This window comes from Zonotrichia albicollis, chromosome 2, assembly GCF_047830755.1.
Source record: "Zonotrichia albicollis isolate bZonAlb1 chromosome 2, bZonAlb1.hap1, whole genome shotgun sequence".
Lineage (NCBI taxonomy): Eukaryota > Metazoa > Chordata > Aves > Passeriformes > Passerellidae > Zonotrichia > Zonotrichia albicollis.
In genome coordinates, this window is record NC_133820.1 from 49,964,134 (window position 1) to 49,980,719 (window position 16,586).

At 42.3% G+C, this 16,586-nt stretch overlaps 1 protein-coding gene across 9 annotated transcripts in view; it reads left to right on the forward strand.

Moving 5' to 3' along the window:
* Positions 1 to 16,586, forward strand: part of FAT3 (FAT atypical cadherin 3) — a 333,148-nt gene that overhangs the window by 299,006 nt on the left and 17,556 nt on the right. For all 9 annotated transcript variants that reach the window (XM_014266195.3, XM_014266196.3, XM_074535125.1 and 6 more), the window contains 3 exons: positions 1,384 to 1,518; positions 2,537 to 2,694; positions 10,251 to 10,719. In XM_014266195.3, coding sequence (XP_014121670.2) covers positions 1,384 to 1,518; positions 2,537 to 2,694; positions 10,251 to 10,719 — 762 coding nt within the window. The remainder of the gene's footprint in view (positions 1 to 1,383; positions 1,519 to 2,536; positions 2,695 to 10,250; positions 10,720 to 16,586) is intronic.

Here is a 16,586-nt window from a genome sequence, read left to right on the forward strand (position 1 = left end):
GGCAGGAAGGTGTTTTTATCATCGAATTCATCACCTGCATGTCTTAAATAAATTAACTTGATAAACAAAAAAAAAGGTGTCTGTTCATTCCCAGCACCTGCCTTTGCCTCCATTCATGCTGGGGCTGCAAATCAACAAAAGCAAGGGCAGGAGTGCCTTTTTTTCTGCACTTGAAGACTACTTTCATAAGTAGTCTTCATACTTCCATACACAGATGCCCAAATGTAGAAACTGACCCTGCATCTCCCAAGTATCTTATTGCAACCCAGAAAAGGCTAGCTGTTGTGGAAGTCACATACTTCTGAAAATTCATCTGTTAAGCAGCAATAGTTGTATCATTTTTTGTATTATTATAGACAGTGTGTGCAAATCTTTTAAGATTAGGGCAATCAAAACAGATTTAATTAGACAATTTGAAAAGTTAGATTGAAGTTTTAGCTATACCCCATGAAATGCAAAAAATTCTTTTGACATTGATAGGCTTTAAATAGTAAATCCTTGACATGCTCAGGATAATAGATGTAAAGAATTTAGGGGGTTCTGGAAAAAGCTACATATAATTGTGTCTCTCAAGTATTTTAAGCAAACTTAAAAGTCAGTACAGTTCTGTCCCTGCAGATTAGAAAAAAGGACGGCAGGTTTTGGTAGCCTGGGCAAGCTGGATGGGAGGTAAGGTCTCAGACATGTCAGAAAGAACATAGGGAGAGGGCAAATTTGCCTGTGCTGTATGGTAAACCTGGCAGCATGTCCTGTGTAGTATGAGAATGAAAAATCCAGGTGTCCCTATAGCCCAAGCATGGCTTAGAATCACAGAATATCCTGAGCTGGAAGGGACCCACAGGGATCATCGAAGTCCAAGTGCTGGCCTTGCACAGGACCACCAAGAATCACCTCATGTGCTTGAGAGCATTGTCCAAATGCTTCTTAAACTCTGGCAGGCTTGGTGCTGTGACCATTTCTTCCTCCTTAGATTTACTTCTCATGGGTGTGCTGGAGGAAGAGGAGTGCATAGCTTCAAGCAATTTTTTTCCCTCGTATCTCTAAAGCCCTCATGCAGGAAGCTGTGTGGGAAAGAATGGCTTGAGAGTTATCACACACAGTTATAAACCAGTTACTGCTCATAATGGTTTGTTTTTATAATATGTTCCCATGGGGTTCAGGGCAGTCTTTGGAAAAGAACTATTGCAGTTCTGCTGTGTACTTGCCCAAAAGCTGTTCCTTTTTATGAAGGTTTGCTGGGGCTTTTTTGTTGTTGTTATTATTATTAAGCCATTTTTTGCTTGTACTGAAGTGTGCGATCAGTAATGGTCTTTCATTACTCTTGTGTTGCAGCAGATGATGCTGTACACTGTGGATCCCTGACAGTGTTTTACCTTGTTGCAGGAGCACTGTGCCCAGGCTCCACGGATCCGTGCCTGGAGAAGCCGTGCCCAGGGGACATGCAGTGTGTGGGCTACGAAGCCAACCGGAGACCGTTCATCTGCCAGTGCCCGCCGGGAAAGCTTGGCGAGTGTTCAGGTGCATGTCACAGCCATAAAGGGGGAGATACTTGGACAGTAAAGTGCTGCCATTCTCATTTTGTCAGGCAGAGGCAGCAGTGAAGTTAACAGAAAATGTAAAGCTTAACCCATCTCAGCATGGGCACTGGGGGGTGTGTGTTATAAGCCCTATAAATACTTGTCTTTATGGCTAAGGGGCTGTATGTAGGCTGTGATCCAGTTTCTGTTTGAAAATTCCCACTGGCTTGCTCGAATACCAGCTCAGTAAAACAGGCTGCTGAGAAAACAGGATTTTTCCTAGAGAATGTTATGCCAGATGTTTTCCTGCCCATGGGCAAAGCTCTATAATTAACTCTTCTGCTTACTATTTAGATTACCAAAATTCCAGCCTTTATTAATGAAAACACTATGCTATCCCAAAAAGAAAGTTTGAGGACATCTGCTAGTTCTCTGCATCTGTGTTGTTCCCTGGGATATGAAGAGCCAGGTGGACAGGCAGTGAAGCAGAGCTTTCTGTTGACTTCAGTGAATGCCAGGCTGCAGGACAGAGGATTTGTGCTGGTTGCCTGATGAAAGCACAGCAGATACTGAGCTGTGGTCCTGGGCAGCAGTTGCAGGGGACTCATTGCAAGGGTTTGGCTGATATCTGCCCAAACATAACTTGACACCCATAACTCAGTTGCCTGTGTACAGGTGTGGTCATCTTTGATTCCCTCTGTTATCAGTTAGGCAAGACTGGTGCCTCCAGGAGTGTATAAGCTGAAAAGTGCTGAATACTTGGAGAAACCCCTTTTTTTATTTCTAAATATGGAGAAATAGAACTTTCCTCTATCCCCTGAAAAATAGTTTAAAAAAAGGAAATGCAGAAATATTTTGTAGTAGATGCCAGCTTTGTTTTCTCTCATCAAAAATGAGTTTTATTTACTTCTTCTGAGTCATTCTCATAAACTTTATAAATTCTTTAATTACTTAACAGTTGAGGAATTGTTTTATGTATCGCTAAAAGCACATGTGTCTTTTCAAAATGGTTGTTTCAGGCCACACTTCCCTTAGCTTTGCTGGGAATAGCTACATTAAATACCGTGTTTCTGAAAATAGCAAGAAAGAGGAATTCAAGTTGGCTCTCCGACTGCGAACCCTGCAAAGCAACGGGATTATAATGTACACCAGAGCGAATCCCTGTATAATTCTGAAGGTAATTAAAATAACTTATCTTTTCTGTAGTTGTTTTTCTCAATTCTGTATTTTCTCTTGGCTCTTGATTTTGGGAATGCTTTTCTTATTTCAGCTGTAGATGGAGAAGATGAAGTCTGATTCTAACAGGAAAAACAATTTCAGCAACAGCAGCAGCAGCAACGATCAGAAAAGCAGCTTGTTAGTGGTACTTTACTTGGAAAATTCCCCACTGGGCGCTGTTCATTATAAGCGCATTATGTGTGTCTGTGTGCAGGAGCCAGTTTGCACGAGATGTAAGATTTGGCCATTTATATGACTATGTAGTCAAAACGAAGCCTGCTGGAATTGCTGTTCGTCCCTTCTGTCCTGTCTGTGGTTAGAGGATATGCCCTCACTGTTAGTGAGCTAATTCCAGGGACCAACTGCTTGGAACGTGTCTCCTACTGAATATGAAAATCTCTGCACTCTGTGGATTAAGATTCTTTTTTGAGAGAGTCATGGGGTCAGTGGAGATTGATACCAAATCAATATTTAATTGATAAGCTTTCCATGCATTTTTATTCTTTTTTGTTTCTGTGGAATGGCAAATGCTGGGTGGAGAGGGAGTATTAGGCTCATCCAAGAGCCTGAACATGTAGTATTTCTGCTATAGCCTCTAAGGTACCAAATGAAAACACTGACATTTGTAATTCAGCCACATTCTATAATTCAGCAGTGGAAGAAATGGCACAGAGCCTTTTGTTTCTGTATTTGCAATCTTTAGGGTACTTTTGGCTGAATGCTTAGGTAATGTTAAAGTGGCTAGATGAGTTATTAATGGGTAGTAAATAATTTTATAGTTGTTCGACAGAAGTATTTCATGAGCAAGAGTACTGTCTGTCATTCACCAGGAACTGTCAGCATTGTTCAGATTTGCACAAGTCAGCTTCTACTTTGAGACACGTAGAAATGCAGTTTGAACTTTCAAGCATGTGTTTTTGTTTAAAAAAACAAAACAAGCAAAACTGCAGGTTGGAAAACCTTCTTTGAAGTCCTCATCATGCTTGCTCTTAGCATCTGTCAGTAGGTAATGTTTGCAATTTGGTAATTTCAAAAAATACCTGGGAAAAAAGAAATGGCCCTGGTGGAAGGTGCCACTTGAAAACAATAGGAGAAGATACAGAGATGGCCTGAATTTGAGTTAGAATGGTAATAGGAGAAGTCATTTTGCTAGAATTTTGTGTATAAAGCTCTCATCATTAAGGAGCACAGCATATCCACGTCATAGACAACTGAGTGAAAATATCCAGCTGAAGCAGGGAAATTTTGCCACCAAAATAGAAAAGTTGATGCTAATACTATTGTTAAAAAAAAAAAACACAAACGAAAACAAAACCTCACACACAAAAAAAACCCACACCAGAAAAAAAAACAAAAACAAACCCAAAAAAAAAAAATCCAAACCAGTAAGAGAACCGCCCTTTTTAGTTGTGAAGTAGGAATCATGTTTTCAGTCCCCACTTCACATAATCACCTAATTATTTTTCTTTGAAAGGTGCAGAGTTAAAAATAATGCTTCAAGGAGCAGCGACGAGTGCTATGGTTATTGTGCTCCAATCTCAGTCAGCAGCCTCCATGTCAAGCTGGTTTGCTCTCTAAGTCTAAGAAACAAAGACAGAGAAAGTAGAGAGCTTCAAATGCGGCTGCTACCTGACAGATCTGATGAGTGAGGTCCATGGTTGTGTATGGATGCAAAGCCTCTGCTTTGTCCTGTGCATTGGTATGGAGAGGACATAGGGAATTACCTTCTCAAAGCCTCCTGCTCTGCTTTTCTGTAGGGCAGGATTCACTTTTGCAGTGAGTATGTCCTTTTCCCAAGTCTGGCACTAGGCTTCTGCATGCATTGGCTTTAAAGGAAACAAAATCATTACATTCAGCATAGGTTTTTTTAAGAAATGGTGTCACTTAAAAGATCAGTAATCGTCAGAGTTTAGTTTGCGAATGTCTTTCAACTGAGAAATATCAGGGTAAGTTCTCAAAAAACGTGCTCTGTGGCAGACAAATGGCATCATGCTCAAGGGATTCGGCCCTGTCAGGTCTCTTCAGGGATGGCAGCTGGCTCATGGACTGCACTTTGGGGACCCCTGACTCAGGTGTTTTTAAGGAAGTTATGCTTAGACCTCCTAAACACACATTTTTTCATTTGTAAACCAGAGGTAAGGCTTCCTTTAACCAGGTACATATGTTGGGAGGTAGGGAAGCACTCAAAAATGAGGCCATTAAGCAGATTAATTAGAGGTCTATAAATGTTATCATTTGAGCATTGCTTTCAATTAAATTAAACATGAGGAGAAGCTTTCCAAATAGAGGATAAAGGTTGAAATCCTGTGTTCTTTTGAGCACTCTGGCATCACTCCAGCAAAGCACTTAATCACTTGCTTAACTTCCTGTGTTTGAAACCAATTGGAACTATTCACATACCTTAATTTTAAGCATCTACTTAAGTATCTACTGGATTAGCACCAGAGGGCTCAGCACCATCACTGAGCTTCAAATAAAGGCAGAGGTGGAAGAAATTTAGACCCACAAGGTATGAGCCCATGGGAGGACAGGCAGAAACACCTGTGCTGTTGGGGCACAGAGTGGCATTGATTGTTTTGAAGCAAGTCTCTGCCATTGCAGTCTGTTTAAAAATTAATGCTGCAATATGCTTTTGGTGTTTAAATGACCAGCTTAATTTTGGAAACTCATACATTTGTGATAACTCCAGGGATGCAAATATTTCATAATCTTAAGACAGTGTCCTTCCTGGATGAATAATCAATTCCATAGAGCAAACTGCTTGTCTACTACTTTGCTGAAAGCCTACCAGCTACACTCTATTGATACCATAAAATAAGGGTGTTATTTATTCAGCTGTTTCAAATAAAGCAACTCATCCATCGATTCTGAGAGGTTGGCCTGTTTTGTTTTGTTTTAGTTTGGTTATTTGTTTTGTTTTGTTTTTTCTATGCTCTTGCTTTTAAGACAATTGGAGTAAAATGAGATGCAGGTAAATGTTGGCTTTTTTTCCTTTGGAAAGATTGCATGTTCCAAAACCAGTACCACTCTTTCCTTTTTACCTATGTAGCAACTAATTCAGAAAAGTAAGATTTAACCATCTAAAGCATTACAAGGCCATAGCAGAAGAGAATTCCTTTTTTTCCCCCAAGGAATATAATGGAGATTCATCTTGTTTTGTGAAATTTTAAGGATTAAAAATAGGTAAAGAAAGACTTTCCCATCATGGCATAAATGTAGCAGCTAAACAGTGAAGGGCAAGCATATGTTCTTTGGTCCAGGCAGTTAATGTGAAACTTTGTGTGGCTTAGCTAAGTGTGTATTACACATTTTAATGCATTACTGCTGCATGGCTTATGCTGGATAGGGCTGAAGTTTGGATATGATCCCAGTTGTGGCTGGAGTTGAAACGAGTAATGCTTTAATTAAACACACCGTTTTACACAAACGAACCTGAAATGCAATTCGGCTAACGAAATATTTCCCCAGATAGATTAGGAGGCAGCATGTGTATCCATGGTGTTTGACTGCAGATGGACTGTGTGAGCTGGAGGTGGTCTCAGAAGAACCATTTGATCATTTTATTACCTATGTTGATACATACACAAATAGGGATGTTAGCCAAACATCTTAGCCAGACTAATATTCTAATATAATTTACAGTATGTGTTTGGCTCCATTCTGCCCGTTGAATGAAATTATTGAAATGTAACAGATTGCATCAGCTTTTGGAGTCTTCACTGTTCTTTTAACTTCTCTACAGGTGAGATCTTGTGGCATGTATGCTTAAGTGTACACTAACCTCCCTGTCATAATAGTTATAACTGAGATTAACTAAACCCTGAGTCTAGAAAGCTCTGGGAAGTGGAAGCTTTGTGGGAATTCTCTGCCCAACTAGGATGAAACAGTATCTCTCTGCTTTCATGGTGCAGAGAGTCTCTGCTGGTGCCATGGGCTGCACTGGTGAGGGGTTGCAAAGTTTGCATGTCTCTGCTGGGATATAGAATAACGCAGGCTTTCTGCAGTGTTGCACTACACAGATGGATGAAAAAAGCAATAGCACACATTCAGTGCTGGACTGACAGTCTGACGCTACCAGCTCTCAACCAGACCAACCATGCCACTGAGGTTATTGTCTGGATAATTGCTGAGCCTGAACAAAAGCCTGGGTTTTCATTGGATGCCCATATTATTTCCATGAATGTCCCTCAGTTAGCTTGAAGTTCAGCTTTTCTTGGTCCCGAGGTCCAGGCTCTAATCAAAGAACCCCCTCTGAGGACTGAGCAGTGACCCAGACATCTCAGTGGCTACAAGGAATCACAGGAGCACCAGGGATTAATTGCTGAGTGATGGTTGAATTCTCTGTGCTTAGGAGTGGGGAGAGCAATTTTACCTGTTAGGTGGAAAAACCTTCTCCTCCCTGCGTGGCCAGTCCAGCTGCTGAGTACTCAGGAGTGGAGCCCTTTGCAGCAGCTGCTCCTTGCCAGCTCTTCCTGCTCTCCCTACTCCTCCTCGAGGTCCATCAGGGGACAAATACTTCCTCCTAGCTCCTCTGCAGCAAGGCCCATGACCCTCTGATTAATGGAGGTGCTTTTATGGTCCCATTGCTAGGGGTATCTGGGCATGTCACAGAGTCTTTAATGTATGTATCTGTAAAGCAGTGGTGTGAGGTGGGGAAATGACGTTACCCCTCTTTTACTGATGGAGACCTGAAACTAATGGCTTGCCTGAGATCTCAGAGGAAGAATGTTGCAGAGTGTGGGTTCCCATGCAGATCTGTCATGTCTTAGGCCAGTACTGTAAGCATCAGACCATCCTTTCTATCTTTCACTCTAGTTAGAGGTTACTCATGTTTCTTCAATAACAGGAAGGAAACTTAACCCTTCAGACAATATATATTTACTGTGCATGTCAGATCATCTGCTGGTAAAGAGAAATAAAAGTGGATGAGAAAGATGTATAAAACATATTTTAATGGCAAATCTTTCAGGTCATAGTTTCCTGTATACAAATGGTGTAATATTTATCCCAGGTGCTTAAATGTGGTGTTGTATTTATAAAGATAATTGGAAAAACATGTTCTGTGAGTAAGAGTAATAGACATGCAGGCAGTAGGTCCTTCAGGGCATAAGTAGTCATAGGGGATATATATGTATATTATACACAATCAGTAGAAGAGTTTCCATAGGAAAAAGCCGTTTAAGTAAGCAGCAAGTTATCTGCTTATCCAGTGATGGCTGTTTTTCAAAGTGTAATATATTGGCATGCATTTTTCTGTTTGACTTGTATTCCTGGTGAGACAGACCACACTTTTTGAGCAGCACCTTCAATGTTTATGGATTGTTTTGTTGCACAGGGAGGAAAGAAACTAATGCTCCATCTCTAGAGAGAAAAAATTCTGTTTATCAGGACATCTTGTTTACCAAGATTCCTCCTGAGAATATGCTTTAACAGACCCAATTTCAATCTACAGAAACTGTTTACAGCTGAGTTTTCAGTCCTTTAAGAAAATGTTTTTTAATGAAAAATGATCCAGACTCATTATTCTATACATCCATTAGCCTTATTTGATTGAGCTGTAGGAGTATCAAGCAACATCCATCCCTTGACCATGTATTACAGTCATAGATTTGATTTCTTCTCAGTTTCATTACATCCTACAGATCCGGGACTGCAAAACAGCCGGTTGTTCATAGCAGGAGCTAATTCTAGCTCCTTCCCTTGGCTCCTTCTACGTGTATTCATTCCTCTACACCCCCTCATACCATGCAGAGTAAGTGGGCAGCTGGAATCTGTGAGGAGTTTGCCCCATGCTGGGCACCTCTGTGTCCATGCTGCCGAGCAGTCACCGAGCAGAGGACTGGTGTAGTTTTATCCCGATTGCCCAGTGTGTTTTGGCTTGAGCTCCAGTTCAGAGTCAGCCAGTCAAGAAACCAAGGATTTGCAAAGGAGAAGGAAATCCAGATATCTACAGATCTCAAGATTTTGCCTTTAGCTTTTCTCCTGGTAGTTTTCTCAACCTCTAAGGACAAAAAATGCTGATAATGGCAGACAACACGGTCTGCTCCTGAACATTAAAACTTTCCTGTTTACCTTCAAGCCTTCAATATCAGGGAAACTGTCTGAGAAGAGTTTGCGCACACAGTCACAATTCAAGAGATGTCTTCATCTAACGTGACTGTTCATGCTAGAAATGGCCAAAAATGGCCAAAGGCAGATGGACACACTGCAGCATCCTCACACCTGCATTTTCCATTCTAGTTCAGCAGGCCACCAAAGCTCTATGGGGTTCTTGCATTGACATCTGTGGAAACTCTGCTCTCACTGGGGGGAGCAGTCAGTCTCTGTAACAGATACACCAGTGAGAGGACCATGTGAGCTGCCTGGAAGGATGAAAAATGACACAGCACCTGAACTTTTCAAGGGGATAAATAATGGGACAGAACTGTCTTGAAATAGGGTTTACAGAAATAAATACTTCCTAGCGCATGACATAAAGGTAAAATACTTGGAAGGGCTTTCAGAGAACTTGAATCCAATTAATGTGCCATAAGACATTATTTCCAACCTTGTCAGCCATTTTAAATTTATATGCCATCTGTTAGAGAAGCCTAAAATCTTGGGGTAAACTGCTAATCAGGAAAGCAGAATTTCATATCCATTCCCTCATTCTGCACTTTGCCTGCCCCAGCAGGATAGCACAGATTTACTCTTTACAAGGACTTGGGATGAGTGAGGAACAGGAGGGAGAGTGAGAAATCCCCTACAAACTCTCTAAATCCATGAGTCCAGCATAAATATTAGGAAAGAAAGAAAATCAAGATGCATCTTATGCCATCTGTGAGGTATGCACAGAGCAGGTTGTGTTGCATCTTTGGGAAATAACTAACTTTTGGTCAACTAGTATCTTACCGTTGTAATTAGTGATAGTAAACTTATGATGCTTAAGGGAAAATCCACACCTCGTTGAGATGCTCCTTGAAGTTATAGAAGCACAGGATTGTCTGCATGAGCAGAGTACCTAACATCACCAGCTGAAAGTGTGGCCATTGGCTTTGCCACAAGCCTCTTAAGAGGTGATCCTGTGCCCTGACTGCCCTTTTGATAACATCAGCCAGTGAGAGCAGAATCACAGCTCTCAGACCAGCTCTCAGACTTGCTGAGAGAGGCACAGCTGCTCGACAGCAGAGCCAAGAGCAGAACAAGGGTCCTCGAGTCCATATCCTGTTCAGTAAAAAACATCTAATTATTCCAGTTTTCACCTGTGTTCTGCACCCATATGATTTTCTGTATTTTTAGTTTTCCTGCAGTAATTGACTTCAGGCAAATTCAAAGTAAGCTGATATTTTCCACCTTGTATTTTTTTGCTTGTGATAAAGGCACAGCTTTTTGCTTTTTTAGTGTCATGTAGGAGAGCAGCTTTAACAGCGTGCAGAGACAGTCTAGAAGTTCTCTGTGCTTCCATTTTCCCTGTGAGAGTGTATTACAAGACAGCTGAGCGCCTGAAGTGGTTTGATTTCTGTTTTCCTCCTGCAGATCGTCGATGGCAAACTCTGGTTCCAGTTGGATTGCGGGAGTGGTCCAGGAATCCTGGGAATTTCTGGAAGGGCCGTTAACGATGGAAGCTGGCATTCTGTCTTCCTGGAGCTGAACCGCAATTTCACCAGCCTGTCCCTGGACGACAGCTACGTGGAGCGCCGCAAGGCCCCCCTCTACTTCCAGACGCTCAGCACAGACAGCTCCGTCTACTTCGGCGCCCAGGTCCAGGTGGATAACGTCCGCAGCCTGACTGACAAGAGGACAACGCAGGTCCTGAGCGGCTTCCAGGGCTGCCTGGACTCGGTGGTCCTAAACAACAACGAGCTGCCGCTCCAGAACAAGCGCAGCAGCTTCGCAGAAGTGGTCGGCCTGACGGAATTGAAGCTGGGCTGCGTCCTGTATCCCGATGCCTGTGAGAGACACCCCTGCCAGAACGGCGGCACCTGTACTGCCGTGCCATCTGGTGGTAAATGCTTTCATTACTTTATGGGCTTCTCCCCTCCCCGTTTTCCTCTGTAATTTATTGCCAGAGATAGTTTTATGCAGCAACATGCTTGAAAAATCTCATGAACTCTATAAAACTCTGATAGGTATTGCAAATTGGGTAAAAGCTGTTTGCTCTATAAATAACAGTGAAATGGTGCCCCTTCTTATTGCATTAGTGTTCCAGGAGGAAATTGATTTATTGGCTGTTAGTATAATCCTATTTCTATAGAAACCAATGGAATTACAATTACTGTAATGTTCAGCTGGATTTTTCAGAATCCATTTACAGCATCCTTACAGCATTGAGGGCTGTACACAAAGATGGTGATTTGAAATGTCCATCACAGATGTAACAGCAGTGTTGCCTTACTCTGTTTCCAAAGCTGTCACAAATAATTACTGAGCTGTCCTCAAAAACCTTCGTCCTTTTGGAAGTGAGTTATTTCATTACATGTCTGCATGGAAAATAGCAAGTTAGGCCCATTATAAACCCCCTGAACTGTATTTTACAGCTTTCTCAGAGGCCTGATTCCTCTAAGGTCTAAGTAATATTATCCAAATTTTATAGGGCATCGATTTAGACTGTGCTTGTGGTGGAGTTTCCTATCCAGTGGTTATGTGGTGGTTTGTGTCATTTGATACCAGTGACTTACTGCAGTGCGCCAGTTACCAGAACAGTCAGCATGTTAGCAGGAGAAAAGCAAATGGCCCACATGTATAACATTGCCTCTCAGGCAGTTCTCTTTCTGCAGTGTAGGAGTTTCCCTTCCAATTCCCCATACTGTATTAGCATGCAGCATTGCACACCTTTTCTGGCAGGATAAAACTTCCTCTGAAAAGGAGGTTGCTCAACAGGGAGGTTTTCTGCAAGTTCAGAGCTTTCCATCCACTTACTGTCAGTGAGTTTTGGTCATGGGTCTGTAGGGAAGTTCCCACCTAAACTCTTATTTTATGGATCATTTAACCACTCTCCCAGGGCTTTCTGCTTTAATGTGTCACTGCAATTCCCTTGCACCTATAGTTATTATTTCTGGTTTTCATTAGTTTAAGCCTGACTCTCATATTTCTTTTCTGAGTCCCCTCCACCACACAGAGTTTTTAGGCCTAAACTTCAGATCAGTTCAAGACCAACATGTGGTGAGATCTGAGCAAAACTGTGATAATTTTCTCAGTTGGATAGCCCCACTCCTATAAAGTAAATCCTGAAAATGTGGATTTGTCCATGCTGGGCTGTCTCAGCTAGCATTCCGTCTGGGTCTTTGGTTTTGATTCAGCCACCTCTTCTCCCATGATGCATCAGGGATGCTGTCAGCTGTGCTGTTGATGGGAAGAAATGGGAGGACAGTTAGAAGGAATGAAGCACAGCCCTGGCAATTCGTGTGGGACATGAGGAGAGAAGCTGCTGTGTGTGTTTGTCCTTAAGGGTCTTTATTTACCAAGGGAAGGAGAGAAAAGGAGGGCTGCGTAAAAAGGGCAAAAGAAAATAATTCTGAGACAGAAGGATGCTGCAGCCACTGGAAGAATTGCTGAGCATGATTTTTGAAATTCGTAGGAAATATGGCTGTAGTATGTACAGGAATGTCTGTATGATGGCTTTGATTCGGAGTCTCTACTTAAGAAATTAGGTTAATTTCGCCTCACATCCTAGGAAGCATGAGAACAGTTCCTTCTATTGATTTTATTTGAGTCTATTTACCGTATTGCTCAGCAATCTCATGATGAGTAAATTGAAACCTTTCTAACAGAACTCCTTACAGTAATTCTTTTTTTTCCCAGCACCATGTGCATGCCAACTCAAACTGAGGGGAGACATGGGGTAAGGGAGAAACAAGCGGCCCTGAAGTTTGGACCCATCTTATAACTGGAATGGCAAATACCATTTTCACATCAACAAAATTCGCTGCAGGAAAGCAGGCACAGAACTGATTTAACTTGCCTGTGTTCCTGCCTCGGCGAGGGGCATGTGCCCTGCAGGGATGTTTTGGCTGCCTGCCGTCAAAAAATCTGTTTGCTGTTTTTACTGTCTCAGCAGTGTGTGTAAATAAAGGATTGTTATAAAGCCATAATTCCAGTGCAATGGGCCCTGACTGTATGTCGGTGGTTCTACAGCCCAGCCCTTAAGGAGAGGGCACGGGCATTTTTGCCTCCACTAGGCAAAGCAGTTCTGTTGTTAGTGTCCTCCATGTGCTGAAAGGCCACATAATTAAATTCTAGTAGCACAAGAGCCCATCAGCATTGCAAGTTCTAGTAGCAGAGCCGCAGATTGCAATGTGCTTTTAAGAACCATCAACCATTGCACTTGCTGACATAGATGTTAGCAGCTGACTTCCATTCAAAAAAGAAAAAAAATAAAAGACTCAATTTTTTAAGAATTTTCTTAGGAACTAAAATGGCAGCTTTTTTCTTTTGTGGTGAAGGGAAGAACGCAAAAATATACCATGCAAAGGTCCTTTTCCCAATCACAGGGCATTCAGTAGCTGCAGGATCTCTTGACTAATATTTTTTATGATATTATCCTCCTATGTCAGTGTTCGGAAAATATTGTTCCTTTTCCTAAACAGAGAGTATTTTAAGATTTTTTTAAATAAATAAACCCTCTAGTTCTAATTTTACAAAGCAGATTTCATATACTGTTAGCATCCTTGTAGTTATGGACAACCCACTGGGCTTTACAAGAAAATTAGGAGAGAGAAAAAGAAAGCTGAGATCTATAGCTAACTTAAGAAAAAAACAGTCAAGCAAAGGTTACCCAACATTATAACATGAAAGAGTTGCTGGCCACATACCAGAAGTCAAAGAGGCCGTGTCTAATTTGCATAGAATTTACATAATTTGAGCATCTACGACGCAAACCTCCATAACAGTGTTCCTGTTATAGAGAATCTAAGATTCTCTATTCTGTCTCTGTTCCTGAGATCTTCCTTTGAGTAGAAATGCCCACTGCCCTGTTCCCCATTAATAAAAAGCTGCCTCAATTGCCTTTCACTTCACACTGTGGTTGGGAATAGGGATATACCACAGCCCTGTTTGGGAAAGTGCTGTGTATGCACTGGGAGTGTGTCCATGCTGCTGCTGTTAGGGTATGGATGGACACATTCCCAGCTCCTGGCGCAGGGCAGGGCTGTACCTGGGCTGCACAGAGCTCAGGACTGACCACAGAGGTGTTGCCCCAGAGCAGGGCTGGCACAGGGCTAAGCTGACCCAGAGTGCCTCTTTCTGCCTGACCTCTCTGCATATGGAACAGAGCAGAACGGGGATCTCAGCCTGCATGAGAGAGCACAGACAGCTCAGATGGGAACTCCAAGAGTACATAAAAGCCTCTCTGCTTTCAAACTCTGGTTTCTGAGCCAGCAGAAAGTGACCAGGGGCATGAATCTCTGCTTGCTCTTAGGCAGCAGTGTTGGCCAAGTGCTGTCAGTGGTACAAGAGGGGAGACTGTGTGTCCAGAGACCCCATGGGGAGATCCAGTGCATGCTTAAATAGGGGCTGGCAGAGGGGGATGAGCACTCACTGGATCTGACAGCTCAGGAGACTCCTAGCAGAAAGAGACATACTCAGGACAATTTTTTTGGGAGACAGTGGAAACCACAGCCCTGAAGTACAGGCCACATTCTGCCAGACTTTTCAGTCCCTATCCATAAGTATGGGTCAGTAAATCTATTTTTAAAGAAAGTTAGCATTTTGAAACCTGATGAACAACATGACTTTCAGAAACAGCTTGGCTCTTTGAACTGAAATTTCCCAAGAAAATTCAACCAAGTGTTTAAAGTGTGGTTAAGCTATAAGATGCTGAATATGAGGTCTTAAAATGGGAAATGTCACACAACCTTAATAATAGCGTGGCACTTGCAGGGCTGCCAATAGTAAATGTATGTTTATCTGCATGAGTAACAGTATGAGCAATCTCAGCAATAGAAAGCTTTACTGTAATCGCATGCAAAGACTGCACCAAGGTTTTCAACCACAGAGAGAAACCTCATGCTTGTAAAGCCTGCAATTATAAGTATAGTTACTTCCTTTTAATTTGATCAGTCCTGTGTACATCTGGCTTTGATTAAAGTAAATGGCTTATATGAGTAGGCGATTTTACTTGAACATGAAGCATTTGAGTGGAAATATTTTCTGAGTCAAGTACTGTGGGCAGAGTATGGGGACATAAAGTCATTTTGCTTTCTCCACTTTCCACTTTTCTTCTATTATTTTTTCTCTTTTTTTCATGAACAGAGCTAAAATCCAAAGGGAGGAGAATGCAACATGGCACTTGGGTGGTGGGTTTAACACGTGCTTTAAATGTTGTTGGCAACATTACTCACGACTGGTTTTGAGAATCAGGTAATTCATAAAAAAGAAATAAGGGAAAAATTAGTGTAATAATACCACAGAACTGACTTGGTCTTATTAATGTTCTTGATTTTGCTTTTCCACACATGTAAACAACCCAGCATACTGTGATGTGAGTATACCAAATGCACTTCAGTTATTTTTTTTAAGCTTTTTTAGAAATTCTAGGGGCGCTTAATGTTTTTAATATGTAGTGAATATAGGCATCTGTTCTTGAATTCTCACTTTAAAAGTGTATGCATGCCAATCTTCTCATAGCACTGGTTCAGCAAAGACTGAGGTTCATTTTCATACCGGCAAGTGGCAAGGGGCAATGATCTCTTTGAAGACACATAAGTGAAATCCAGACTGGCAGGACTGTGGATGGCTGAACACACAGTACTTGAAGGTGGCCTGGTTTGACTATAGACCTACCAAAATACAAATGCTGGGAGAGATCCTCTTCACCTTCAGTAGTTCTTACCAGTTAACTTGGTGTGTAACACAGTGTGGTCAATGTCCTGGTCAGGGCAATTTCTGGACATTGAGTTTGTCAGATCTAGCTGCACAGCAGGGAGAGAAACTACACAGAGAGACAAATGGAAAAGCCAAAGCACATTAACAGATAAAAACCAGCCTGTCTTGCATGGGATAGATAGAAACAGGAGCGTACACGTTAAAAAAAAAAAAAAAATTGGCAGCAGTTTGGAGCATCCTCTTTAATAAAGCCAAGTAAACCTTGGGATAGACAGACATTCAGATGCTCAGGCTGGGAATGCTACCAGCAGAGATGTTCACTACATAACAACACCCCATCTGCTGATGGCACCGTGCCTGCCTTGTGCCGCTGCCTCTGCTTCTCAAGTGCCAGGCAAACACAGGTGTAGGCAGGGAGCCTGGGTAGTGTCCTGTCTCACTGCATGTTGCTCTTCAGTGAGGTCTGGGGTGAAAAACACCTCTTTCTCTAGGTAGGGACACACCAAGAGAGCAGTAAGGGCAGCTGTTTGAGTCACAGGGAGGAGGTGAGATTTAACTATGCAGAGGGGACTCAGATTGATGAAGGAGCATGAGAGAAGCCTTATAAAACAACCAGTAAGCCTGAGACAATGTGTAGACCTATGTATACATAATGTTTCAGGTCATGAATGGTATTTGATGCACATCTTCTGATCATCATCTCTCCCTGGGCTTCACTTCCCACTGGAGAGGCAAGGTCTGGGAGGGCAGGCCCAGGCTGAACTGGGGGACAGCTGGTCCCAAAGCCCTGAGCTGCACACAGGGTGGCTCCTCAGCACCAGTTTGGCTCCACAGAGCCACTGCTGCTTCTCTGCAGGACTTGTTAGCATAGATACAGCCTAAAAAGGCTCTATTGTGGTTCATAGCTTCTTGTTGGTCTTAGGTCAGCCATTGGGTACATGCTGCTATGGCACATTCTGAGAATGTTGTGGTCCCAACCTAAAGCTTTTCAGAGGTGTTTTCCTGAGCTTCCTTTTTCCACTGTATCCCTCTGAAGAAACACTGTGGTGA